Here is a 12,892-nt window from a genome sequence, read left to right as displayed (position 1 = left end):
GAAAAAATATGTTATGCATTTTTTCACGTAATCATATAAGTAGAAATTCAAGTTTATTATAGAAGTCTTGTTGGTCATGATACAAATGACTTCTTATGAAGTCTGTGACTTACTGGGTGTAGAGAACCTAAAGGATCTCTACCTGCCATTGAACCATTTAATATGGAGAGTGGGAACATAGATAGATTAGAGTGGGCTTGTAGCACCTCAGGGAGAGTGAAAATGGTATGCTCCCATGCATTATATATCTCTGCCACTAATTTTCTGTGTGGAATTATGAATTGAGCCTTTGTGGGGCAGCATGCTATTGTGCTGTTCCCTTTTGGTTATTCTTCCAGTGAGATCTGTTTCATCATGATTTTAGAATCCTTTATGTTTCTGAGGAGAAAGTTTTTTCCACCCTTCCTACCTCTGTTTTTTGATTTCCCTTTTTGAATAATCATTTTTCCTTTGGGACTCAGGCATTGTAGCGTCAGAGGAGATGGCGACTTTCACAGAGAAAGGCCCAAAGGACCATCTGGAGGACCTCAAGGAGGTATGGAGTCCCATTCATTCCCCGGGAGGAGGAGTATGGAACAAGGAGGTATACAAGAGGACCCACTTAGTGGACCACAATCATCTCTAGGAGAAAGAAAAGTCTCGTCTGATACTGTAAAAGGGAAGAGAGGAGAATATGGAGTAACAGGACTGAGAGGTATAAATGAGGACTTTGATACTTACACCTGAGTTGGGATTTGTTCATTCCTGTTACATGTCTACCAGCCGCGGCAGACCGCGGTCCGGCCCCCCTCACCTCTCTCAGTTGAGTCCAGTGCCTGGTTCCTCATCTCTGGTGGCAGGGGGCCGCCGGCTCTGTCTTTGGGCTGCCCCCGGTGCCTCCGGCTCAGCTACTGATCCCTGTGCTCCTGCTCCGCGTTGGGCCTCTCCACGTGGCCCGCGGAGAGACACTGCCGTCCAGCGCCGGGCATCACTGAGACTTATGAAAGTCCCGCGACGGGACTTAGCCACGGCCCCAAATGATGATGTCAACGGAACTCTGGTACTTTCACACGGGCTCCGCTTCCTAGGATTGCCTTTGCAACAGGTCTCCATGTTTGTCGTTGTACTCGTTGCCTCCTGGTGATCCTCCCTGCGTTCCTGGTTTCTGTTCTCCATTTCCCCGTTCCAGTTCTCCTTGTTCCTTCATTCCTGATTCCTTCTACCTTTGGACTGCTTCTTCGGACACGACCTCTGCTTTGCCTGACCATGTCGCTGACTCTCTCCAAGCCCGGACCTCCGCTTTGCCTGACCACGTCATTGCCTCTCTCCAAGCCCAGATCTCTGAATTTTTTTTTTTGGTTTGTGGTTCGGTTCGGGTCCCCCGCAGGAAATATTTCGTTTTTCTGTGGTTCAGGATTTTTTCCCCATAGTTCCCAAATTTCGAGTTAGTGCGCGCACAAAATACATTTCTGAGCACTCCCGAACCATGACGAATTAAACAATTTCATTGAAATTATCTAATTGGTTTAAAACGAATGCACATCTTATCCAGGACACCTTAGGCCTGTTATTTATCCAGACAGAGTTGCCAGATTAACTTTGTCTAGCTAGTCATGAATATTAGAACGCCTGAACAAACATAAGAACATAAGAAAATGCCATACTGGGTCAGACCAAGGGTCCATCAAGCCCAGCATCCTGTTTCCAACAGTGGCCAATCCAGGCCACAAGAACCTGGCAAGCACCCAAAAACCAAGTCCATTCCATGTAACCCATTGCTAATGGCAGTGGCTATTCTCTAAGTGAACTTAATAGCAGGTAATGGACTTCTCCTCCAAGAACTTAACCAATTCTTTTTTAAACACAGCTACACTAACTGCACGAACCACATTCTCTGGCAACAAATTCCAGAGTTTAATTGTGCGTTGAGTAAAAAAGAACTTTCTCCGATTAGTTTTAAATGTGCCCCATGCTAACTTCATGGAGTGCCCCCTAGTCTTTCTACTATCCGAAAGAGTAAATAACCGATTCACATCTACCCGTTCTAGACCTCTCATGATTTTAAACACCTCTATCATATCCCCCCCTCAGTCGTCTCTTCTCCAAGCTGAAAAGTCCTAACCTCTTTAGTCTTTCCTCATAGGGGAGTGGTTCCATTCCCCCTTATCATTTTGGTAGCCCTTCTCTGTACCTTCTCCATCGCAATTATATCTTTTTTGAGATGCGGCGACCAGAATTGTACACAGTATTCAAGGTTGCGGTCTCACCATGGAGCGATACAGAGGCATTATGACATTTTTCCGTTTTTATTCATCATTCCTTTTCTCATAATTCCCAACATTCTGTTTGCTTTTTTGACTGCCGCAAGCACACTGCACCGACGATTTCAATGTGTTATCCACTATGACACCTAGATCTCTTTTCTTGGGTTGTAGCACCTAATATGGAACCCAACACTGTGTAATTATAGCATGGGTTATTTTTTCCCTATATGCATCACCTTGCACTTATCCACATTAAATTTCATCTGCCATTTGGATGCCCAATTTTCCAGTCTCACAAGGTCTTCCTGCGATTTATCACAATCTGCTTGTGATTAACTACTCTGAACAATTTTGTTGTCATCTGCAAATTTGATTATCTCACTCGTCGTATTTCTTTCCAGATCATTTATAAATAAACTACACCCCGGGAACATTTCCGGTGCTGCCTTTTTTTTGTCCTGGTAAATTTTGTCTGGGCAACAATTTGCCTAGACACAATATAGCAGGTGAGCAGGTAGGGAGAGGGAGGGGGGAGGAAGGGGTAACATTTCAAACGTCGGGATTTGTCCAACTGTAAAAGTTAGCCAGGACTTTTGAATATGAACTGCCTATGGAAAAAGTCATAATGAATGAATTCAACATACCCATACATAAACCAGTGATACCTGCTATGACCAACACATAATTCTATGAAAAATGTTTATCGATAATAAGTTGGGTACCCTCTACTTAAGACCAGTGAAATATACTTAATGAACTATAGAATAAGTCTGATGATTAACAAATCACTCCACCTTATACTCTTATTACATAATACCAGAAACACTCAATGCAATTACAGACTTATTATGTATTGTGGAGGATACATTATGCATAACAGCCACTGGAACAGAACCCCTTATTTTTTTCATAGATGTACATACATAATTCTATGTATTATTTAATCTCGCAAAAGCCTTACTTATCATGTACAATACCAACCGGGTCACTTCTGATTGTCTAATTAGTAAAAGATCACACTTATTGAGGACCTTAAATTACTGAAATTGAAAACCTCATTACAGCACATTAAGAGCCAGGATTCACAGAACTGGCAAAAGTAGGGCAGCAAAAAAAAATAAAAGGCAAAAAGCCTTTAAATCATTTGGCTTGCACAACTTTGAAATAGGTATTAAAACCTTGAGAAAATATAGCACAGAAAAAGTAATGCAAACAAAAATGTATGATAAAACACTATGGGGCGGATTTTAAATGCCCTGCGCACATAAATCCGGCCGGATTTACACGCGCAGGGCCCTCGCGCACCTATTTTGCATAGGCCGCCAGCACGCGCAGAGCCCCGGGACGTGCGTAAGTCCCGGGGCTTTCTAAAAAGGGGCGGGGAGGGGGCAATGTCGGGGGCGTTCCCGAAATGATGTGGCGTTTCGGGGGCGTGCCATGGCGTTTCGGGGGCGTGGCGCCGGCCCGGGGGCGTGGCGCCGGCCCGGGGGCATGGTTGAGGCCTCCGGACCAGCCCCGGGTCGGGTGACTGCGCGCCAGCAGCCCGCTGGCGTGCACAGATTTACGTCTGCTTTTAGCAGGCGTAAATCTGCCAACAAAGGTAAGGGGGGGTTTAGATAGGGCCGGGGGGGGGGTTAGGTAGGGGAAGGGAGGGGAAAGTGGGGGGAGGGTGAAGGAAAGTTCCCTCCGAGGCCGCTCCGAAATCGGAGCGGCCTCGGAGGGAACAGGCAGCGCACGCTGGCCTCAGCGCACGCAGGTTGCACAAATGTGCACCCCCTTGTGCGCGCCGACCCCAGATTTTATAAGATACACGCGGCTACACGCGTATCTTATAAAATCCAGCGTACTTTTGTTCGCGCCTGGTGCGCGAACAAAAGTACGTGATCGCGCAATTTTTTAAAATCTACCCCTATGTGAATTATATTTAAATCTTTATATTGTGAAAGTCCTAACTTACATTCCACACAAGTTGTGGCCTTTTCATAAGCATATGCTTGTGAAATTGTGTTAGATTTTGTTCTTGGGTCTCTCCCGACAGTGTTTGCATGAAATACGGCCCGTGTCGGGGGACTTCCATATCCAGATTTATGAAGCCTAACGATATGGGCTTTCCATTAAGAAGTAATAAATGTTTCCAAAACTTTGAAGACCTTTTGGAGAATGTGATCTTTTACCAGTCCTTTTTATTACCTACTTATGACCGTGTTTGCTCTGGTTGTTCTACCTCTATTACTCACCTTTTCTTCCTTACCATAATTTTCATGAAATTAAAGAACTTGGAAAAAGATTTGCTATTTCAATGTTATGCAGCTATAATGACTTTCAGAAACTTTTTGCATCTTTCTCTTTTATTTTGGCTCAGCAGTTTCCACTTGCTCCTTTGTGCTTCCAGCTTAATTAGAATTGGCCTGGAAGATGATGCCATTTATTCTGATATTTTACCCATCCTATCAAAGAACATCCAGAATGGGTTATAATATAAATTCATAATAATCACATACAACAGGGGTGGCCAACTCCAGTCCTCGAGAGCCACAAACAAGCCAGGTTTTCAAGATATCCACAATGGAGGCAGTGCATGCAAATCTATCTCATGCACATTCATTAAGGATATCCTGAGAACCTGGCCTGTTTGTGGCTCTCAAGGACTGGAGTTGGCATCCCTGATATACAACAAACACTAATCCACTATCATAATGACTACTCTTTCTACCCCCACCCCCCCTTCCACATCCACCACCTCCACCACTTCCTTCCGCAGAAAATAAATAGGTCCTCAGCCCGTGACTGAAATGCTTCACATTAGATACCTGGCATAACTCCACTGGCAAAGCATTCCGTATCCATTGTACTACACAAGAAAATACAAGGGTACAAGTCTTAGCATGCTTAAAGGATCGCAACAATTGAAGTTCCAAATACTCAGCCAACTGGGAATACAATATGCAACTAAGATGGTATGCTTGCAGACATCCAACCAGATAACCCATGCCAATTCCATTGTGTACTTTAAATGCCAGGACTAGAACTTTAAAAGTAACCTGCTGTGTGATAGGTAACCAGTGCAGCTTTCTAAGAACAGGAGAAATGTGAACTCTGGGCTCCCCCTCCCATTGCCACAGCATCCTCAGACTGCCCAAGAAGCAGATGCTGGGGTCAAGAATCAAGCCCAGGTCTTCTATATGGAAGTTTATAGTACTGCCATTAGCCTGCCCTGTTTTTTATTTTTGGGTGAGTGTAAGAGTGCCACTATTCTTGCCTAATTTTTAAAGCTAGTCCTAACAGTGTATTAGCAGTAAAATGTATAGCAATATCATTTAGAACACACTCTGGAATGTTATTTTGAATATAAAAGGTTTAAAATTAAAAAAAAAATATGGATAGCATATGATATCAGGTTTTCATTTTCAATCACCATTTTCTTCATGCAAACTAACTCCTCAGAGATAGGATTATAAAAGCTTCTGTATTCATTTATTTTTAGTCTGTTACTCTTGTACACATTATTCATTCAATGTCATTTTCTTGTTTTTGTTTTTTTACAAACACCTTACAGAATTGTGTACATTGATAGAGCTTTATGTATAGACAATAATTAGCATTATGTTCTCATTCTGCTGAGATGTAACATTACTTCTGTACACAATAATGCAAATTACTACCATCAAAGATGCACAATAATGGGCAAACTTACATAACCATTTTATTGCCTTTCTTTTTAAATAACTACATCGATCAATGGAAAACAACAAGAAAAAAAACAAACTCTCTCCTCTGTTTCTTAATGGAATTAAAAATAAAGCTGCTTAATTGTAACAGGTATTTTCTAAAAAGAGCAGTTCACCAATCACAACACGAGCGTTGTCACCCTGACAACACTGACACAGAATGTGATTTCCAGAGCTTTCCAAGAAATTCCTAGATCTTTACTGAGCATGCATGGCAATTCCCATATACCCATGGTCATGTAGCAAACCTCAGCTCTGTCAGGTGTGGGTGGGGGGAGGAGGGTGCTGCAGTGGTCACGTTTGAAAAACATGTACTGTAAGTGCAATCTGCTATCCAATTAGACAGGGTTTTCTTGGACACAGCAATCTCAGCCTATTTGGGGCAAAAAGAAACAAAAAGCTTGGTACACATTCTAAGGTCTTTTGTCAACACCAGGCAGAAGATGATGACTTTCTTGCAATACAAAATGTTAAAGATTGGAACACTTTTATTGGCAAGTGATCCTGTGAAAAATGTTAGAAGAGTGAATTGAGACATGTAATGATGAGGTGAGAGCTAAAAAAAAAAAAAAAAAAAAAAAAGGGGGTAGTAACTCAGTTAACATCTAGCTTTCACATTAAACTCTGGGAGAGTGCAAGCAGAGCATGCAAAAAAAAAACATGGAGTCCCAAAATAGCTTTAAAAATCCCTGAGACTACATTTCCCAGGTGCCCTAGTTCCAGCCAGTGATTGTGGGACTCTGAACAAGAAGCAGCAAGCTAGGGGAGGGCTCAATGCAGGATTTCTAGCAGCCACCTACGTGACATATGGGGCTCCATTGCAAGTAGGAGAAGAAGCAGAGCTCTGGGAACAAGCGGAGCCCATGGAAGTAGAGCAAGCAGCAGAAACAGAAGAAACTCCAGAACACGTGGATACCTCAGACTGAAAAGGAATTAAGGACAAAATAATCTTAAAGAAACTGAAACCTGGATTTTGGATGTGTCTGAACGTCAAACTTTTTGCGCTGCTAAAAAACTGATTTTTAAATCCTGCTACAAAAGGCATTATTTTGGCAGCAGTGTATTGAACATTTAAGTGGCCCTAATGTTTCAGTAATTAACCAAGCCTGAAGAAAAGAAAAATCTATCACTGGTAGTGCTGAAGATTTTTGAATCCTGCTACAAAAGGTGTTATTTAAAAAGTACTTATTGCCCATGTCCTTCACCATTCGGGGTGGGTTTACAAATGGTACAATCATAATAAAACAATATCAAACAAAAACATATAAATCTTTTATAATCAATACAAAGCCTGGATATTGAAGCCTGAATAAGAAATCAAATCGGGGAAAAGATATGGTGAGTAGAACAGAAAAATAGCAAAATAATTTAAGATTCACATAGATCTTTGAAAGCTAGATTAAATAGATAATGCTTTAACATGAATATTCATTGCATTTTTTTTACCACGTTCAACTTATGTAGTTTATGTCCCTTGCAATAAAATCTATGTGGGCAAGACTCAACGAGTTACTTTTAAGCACAGTTTTTGAGTCTTTTAGATGTTTTGTCATCGATCACATTCCTCCAAATTCAAGAGGGAGCAATCATGAACATTTGTTGTTCCGATGAGAGCAGAAATGAATCTTCGAGTTCAATTCAGTGGAACCCTTAGATTAAACATAAATGTAGAATGTTTTTCACTTATATGAAGTGTTTTCCCATTGCTGCATTTTGTTACAAAATATGACAGTATTATTTTTGACTGTACACAATAGAATTAAAACATTCTATCCTTATTAGTCACCAGAGAACACGTGATCTTTGGAAACCATACATAAGGTGAGCTTTCCCAGGTTCGTGAGTACAACATAACAATTTTATCAGGTGTAGGTTGCCAGCTGAGAAAATAAAGAACATGCATTGAGTAAGTTTTGATGTTTGTTTTTAAATTAAAAGTTTGCTATTTTTGTAAATACTTAACGTATTTCTTCTTTTTTAGAAGGAAACAGCATAAATATAATATTTAAGGCAGCATAATATGGTAGATGGGAGATGCTGCAATGAAAGTGATTTTACACATACAAAGAAGCCGTGATGCATAACAGAGAAATATCGGCCACATGGGCATTTTTTTTGTAAGAACTAGTGTTTTTGGAGAAAGTACTAGTGCAAGAACATATGAATGTGATTTATTCCTTTACTGAGTCTACGTTATTATTCAACATTGCTGCATAAGATAATGAGACTCTTAAAAATGTTTTTACTTATCTATCACATAAAGAGTACTGTTACTGAATTTAAAAACTGAATGAAATTTAATCAAAATGGATGCTTTTGACCTATGTTTGAAAGATCCACTGACACTGTAGCGGTTAAGCTCTGAGGTCTTTTCTGGATTACATTAAATATTTCTTTAAAAAGAAGTTACATTTTGAGGTGGACTGCATTTTGTATAAGGGACAATTTTGTAGCAGCCCAGATAAATTAGACAGCAACATTAGTTACACCATGTAAAGGAGTGTCTATCAACAGTTCTGGCAGGGAAACCTCTGCCCGGGGGAGAGTCCTCTGAACCTCTTATCAACTAAAAAATGTAGATTAGAAGTGGCTTCAGCCTGAAGGAAAAACTGGCATGGAAGAGGCCAACTTCATACTTCTGGAGCAGTTTGTAGAGGGTTTGCACCCACCCATTAGACAGTGGGTGCACCAGCATTCAAAGCTTATGCTCAAATCCACCTTAGAAGTAACTAATGCCTTCCATCAAGCCCAGTCAGTGCCGGAGCACCCCATGGGGCAAGAAATACGGTCACTGTATCCTAAAGTCCACAGTGGGGAAACAAAGCTTCTAGAGAAAGGACAGCCACAGGGTCTCAATCCACAGGCATGCATGCATGCTTCCCATTGATATCTCGGAACTGAAGTAGTAGTCACAGATTTAAACCTAACGGAGTCTCTCAGTTGTAATCTTGTTGATGTTTCATGCCCTGGACTTAGTAATTTTGTGGTACCAATTGAGCTGGAGGAAATCACCAAATAAGCCCTGGTAGACTCCGGAAGTGTAAAGACTCTTGTCCGGAGAGATCTACTCATGAGATTACCAACAGTTTACAAGAAGACAGTAACCCTTGCCTGTATATATGGTGACCAGCAACAGTAGCCGACCATCAGGTTGTAATGACAACACCGGCTGGACAAGCCAGTATAGAGGTTGGATTACTTCTGGGACTCCCATATCCTGTTCTGGGATGTGATTTTCCACAGTTTGACACTCTCTGAGGCTAGTTTACAACTAGTCTGACTAGCTCAGATTGTAATGAAACATCTTGCCAGGAGGTTTTACCGTTCGGAGATATGAACTTATACATCAGGGATCCTAAGATGTCTAAACCAGGATGGCAATGCCAGAGGAGGAAACAGTTCCAGTATTTAGAGACTGTGATAGATAGGGTTCTATCTGGTTAAAGGAGGTTCCCAAAACACTTTATGATTCCGTAGTTCTGTCAGAAGGAGGCAAGAAGAATAACTGGGAAAGTTATAGGAGGGAAAGAAGAGATAAAGCACGAAACAGTCAAGGGAAATCCAGAAGACAGTAAAGCTGGTAGAGGCAAGTGTGCCACCTGGGAAGGTCAAGCTGATGGGGAAGGTTAAAAGAGTGTATATCAAGACCCCCTTAAAAGACCAAGACCAGGCATTTAAGACCACTTTTAAGACAGCTAGGAAGGGAATTCTGGTCCCAGGGAGTTTTCCTGAACAGAGGAATAAAGAGTGTAGGCCCAGGAGGGAACAAGAGGCCCTGGAGACGAGGTGAAGGCAGCTCCTACTACACTACAATAACTTTTGAATTAGAACTGCAGGTAAGTAGACTTTTTCTGTTATTGTTTTGCTGCACTGCAAATAAAGCTGATTCTTTGAAGAAAAGCTGGAGTCCAGACTATTCTGTGTGCGGCATCCTTATAAATCCAAAAACCGCTCATACATTATCAAACACTAGTATTCAAAGGTAAAGTATGCATGTTTTTTATCTTTTGAAAATTATTGTATCAAAACTATCTGCACACAATTATGCCTACTAAAATTGTGTACACAAATTTTGGGGGAAATTTTACACACATGCTTGTGAAAATGCAAAGGTATGCACATAAGTGCAAACCCCTCCCTACCTCCACCCTCAGACTGCCTCAGTCCAGATAAATTTATGTGCAAACATGAAGTTCACATATTTGGGAAGCAATTTTGTAACAGGTCATTTCTGCATGTAAAACACTACTTGCAGAAGTGCCTTTGAAAATTTTACTCCTTTTGAATATTCATAGTGATGATGCAGGCCAATTGAGATAACAATGTATTGGAGGTGATGTTCCCCTACTACAAATCTGAGATACTTTCTATAATTGGGATTTACTATACATTTGTATATTTCCTTCAAATCTAGAGATCATAGCTAGCCTCCCTTGTTTATGAGGGATATTAATTTGCCTAGGGAAAAAAATCTTGAACCTCTGCATCAAGTACTTGTTCAAGGTCCTTGGTTCTAGGATGCAACAATATCCTCCAGGCTTTTTTGGAGACCAAGAAATGCCTGGAATAAAATCCACACTCCTTCCTGCAGTAGTACAGGCTCAACCACTCTGGCCTCCAACAAGGAAGAGAATTCTAACCTTAACAAGTCCTAGTGTCTATTGAGGCTCAAAATTCTCTTTGGTCAATGAGCAGGAGCGAAATTCGATAAGCAAAATCTCTAGCCTTTTCAAATTACCCAAAGGATATCTGGGTAAGTAGCACATCTTAGATAAAAAAAACTAAGTCACAGACCTCCCAGCCTGATTCCCACCCCTCCCCCACCACCATCACATGTATCTATCTTCCCCCTTCTCCCTCAGTTGTCCCACAACTTAGCAACTTTAAAACTTTAAGACTATCACCTCTGGCTTTGGTCTCTTCCCTCCCCGCTAAAAAATTTTTAAATGTCCCTCCTCTGCCTCCATCCCCCCCCCCTCCCAGTCATCCCCCTCCCTCACCCCTGGCTAATATCCTTCCACTCACCCGTTACCTTCAAAAATGGACTATGGACCCTCTTCTCTGTTCCAAGACTGTTGTTCTCAGCGATCCTGGCCGCTTCTAGTGTTACTTAGGTTATTACCTACGTAACACTTCCAGCATTACGTAAGTAATAACGCTCCTGATGGCCCTTGGTGACATCTTAATGTAGATGCTGCAACTGACAACATTATGATCCTCACCAAGATATCTGTAGCAGATTCTATTAATATATGTGATGGACATCTTCTGTCTGCAGTTTGGGAAAAGTTTGAGGCCAGTGTCATTGTTTTTCTGACCTCATCAGAAAGACTGCAAAATCTAAAGAAAAAAATTCCCAACAAAAATAAGATGACCAAAGAGATAAAAAGTATCAACCAGGATGTCTGCCAAAAGCTGTTAAGGAAAATGGGCCTTTGACTAGAGCAATAAAAAAGTAAAGAACTTAAAAGGGCATTGAGGAACCTAATTGAAAACTACTGGTAAAACATAAACACTAAGGTGCACAGTTAAGAAGCAGCCATTCAGAAAAAAGCATTCGACTTCCACCACAGAAAAGATGAATTGAGGTATGTTATGTGACCGCGGGTATGTGGGAACTGCCATGTATGGTCAGTAGAAATCTTATCAATTTCCTAGAAAGCTCTGGAAATTGCATTCCATGTTGGCACTATCAGACTGATATCACATGTGTGTGCGATTGATGTGAACAACTTGCATTCAATGAAAATGGTCTTTCACAAAGAATTTTCTCATCTAAATAATTCAAATGGCCTAAAGTAGCATTAGCATTAGTGAAAAGATAAGGGTCTGATTTTAATTTCATTCCTCTAGACCAGGGGTTCTCAACCCAGTCCTTGGGACACAGCTAGCCAGTCAGGTTTTCAGGATATTCACAATAAATATGTATGAGAAAGATTTGCATACAATGGAGACTGTGCATATTTATTGTGGATATCCTGAAAATCTGACTGGCTAGATGTATTTTGAGGACTAGGTTGAGAACCCTGCTCTAGACTTTATGAAAGAGGTAACATGTTAAATTCTGTTTAATGGAAATTAAGATCATTCCAGTCCTTCAGAGGATTACCTGGACCCAATGACATCTGTGGAAGTGCAATTTCAAAGATGATACTGTGTTTTATATCTCTCACACCTTGCATAGTCCTGTCTCTCAAGCAGAGCACTTCAATTGATAGTAGATGATTACGCCTGTCATTACAAAGAGCAATATAATTGTAAATTGACCTAGATTACTAGAAAAGCAGAAAGATGAAATTAAGCAGGCATTCTACTTTAATAACCTCTAATATTATACAGACTTTAATTCAAAATGTATGTGTTCATGTTACTGCTTTGAAACAAGGTGGTTGATAATCTGAAATAAGCATTTCATTATAGTTTAATGAGTCGTTAGCAAGTAGATGAAATTCTACAAAACTTTACGACATGGAATGGAGTCACTAAAGCATTTTCATCAAAAGGTACAACTGAATTATATATGGGTGATGTTATCCAGCAGCACCAAACGGATCTCTCTCTCAGTAGCATGTGTGGGAATTCACATTCAGGCATTATCTCGTGAAACCCTTTCAGTCTTTTTTCATCCAAGCATCAGAACAGACCTGAATCTATTATTTTCTATGAATATCTTGGAACTTTTTCTTTAAAATTGTCTCACTGCTTCAGCAGCCACCAAACAGTACTTTTCCATGCTACCAAAACTAAGAACATTTTTACTTCACTATGTCTGGTAAGAAGAAACTCAAGGTAAGTAGGTTCAAGGACTGTATTTGTGGAAAGAGAACGTACATTACTGATGGCCATAACCTCCTCCTGGGTCAGATCACACGCAAGCCAACTGTTATCATTGTGGATGGATGTCCTCATGTACACAAAGAT

The 12,892-nt window shown here is 40.8% G+C and overlaps 1 protein-coding gene across 2 annotated transcripts in view; it reads right to left on the bottom strand.

Annotated features, from left to right (window-relative positions):
• The window catches only part of ATG7 (autophagy related 7), a 533,052-nt gene that overhangs the window by 448,398 nt on the left and 71,762 nt on the right, over nt 1-12,892 (bottom strand). For both annotated transcript variants that reach the window (XM_029600773.1, XM_029600774.1), the window contains exon 9: nt 12,081-12,202. In XM_029600773.1, coding sequence (XP_029456633.1) covers nt 12,081-12,202 — 122 coding nt within the window. The remainder of the gene's footprint in view (nt 1-12,080; nt 12,203-12,892) is intronic.

The sequence above is a fragment of the Rhinatrema bivittatum genome, chromosome 4 (genome assembly GCF_901001135.1).
Source record: "Rhinatrema bivittatum chromosome 4, aRhiBiv1.1, whole genome shotgun sequence".
Lineage (NCBI taxonomy): Eukaryota > Metazoa > Chordata > Amphibia > Gymnophiona > Rhinatrematidae > Rhinatrema > Rhinatrema bivittatum.
This window is presented reverse-complemented; position numbering and strand designations above follow the sequence as displayed.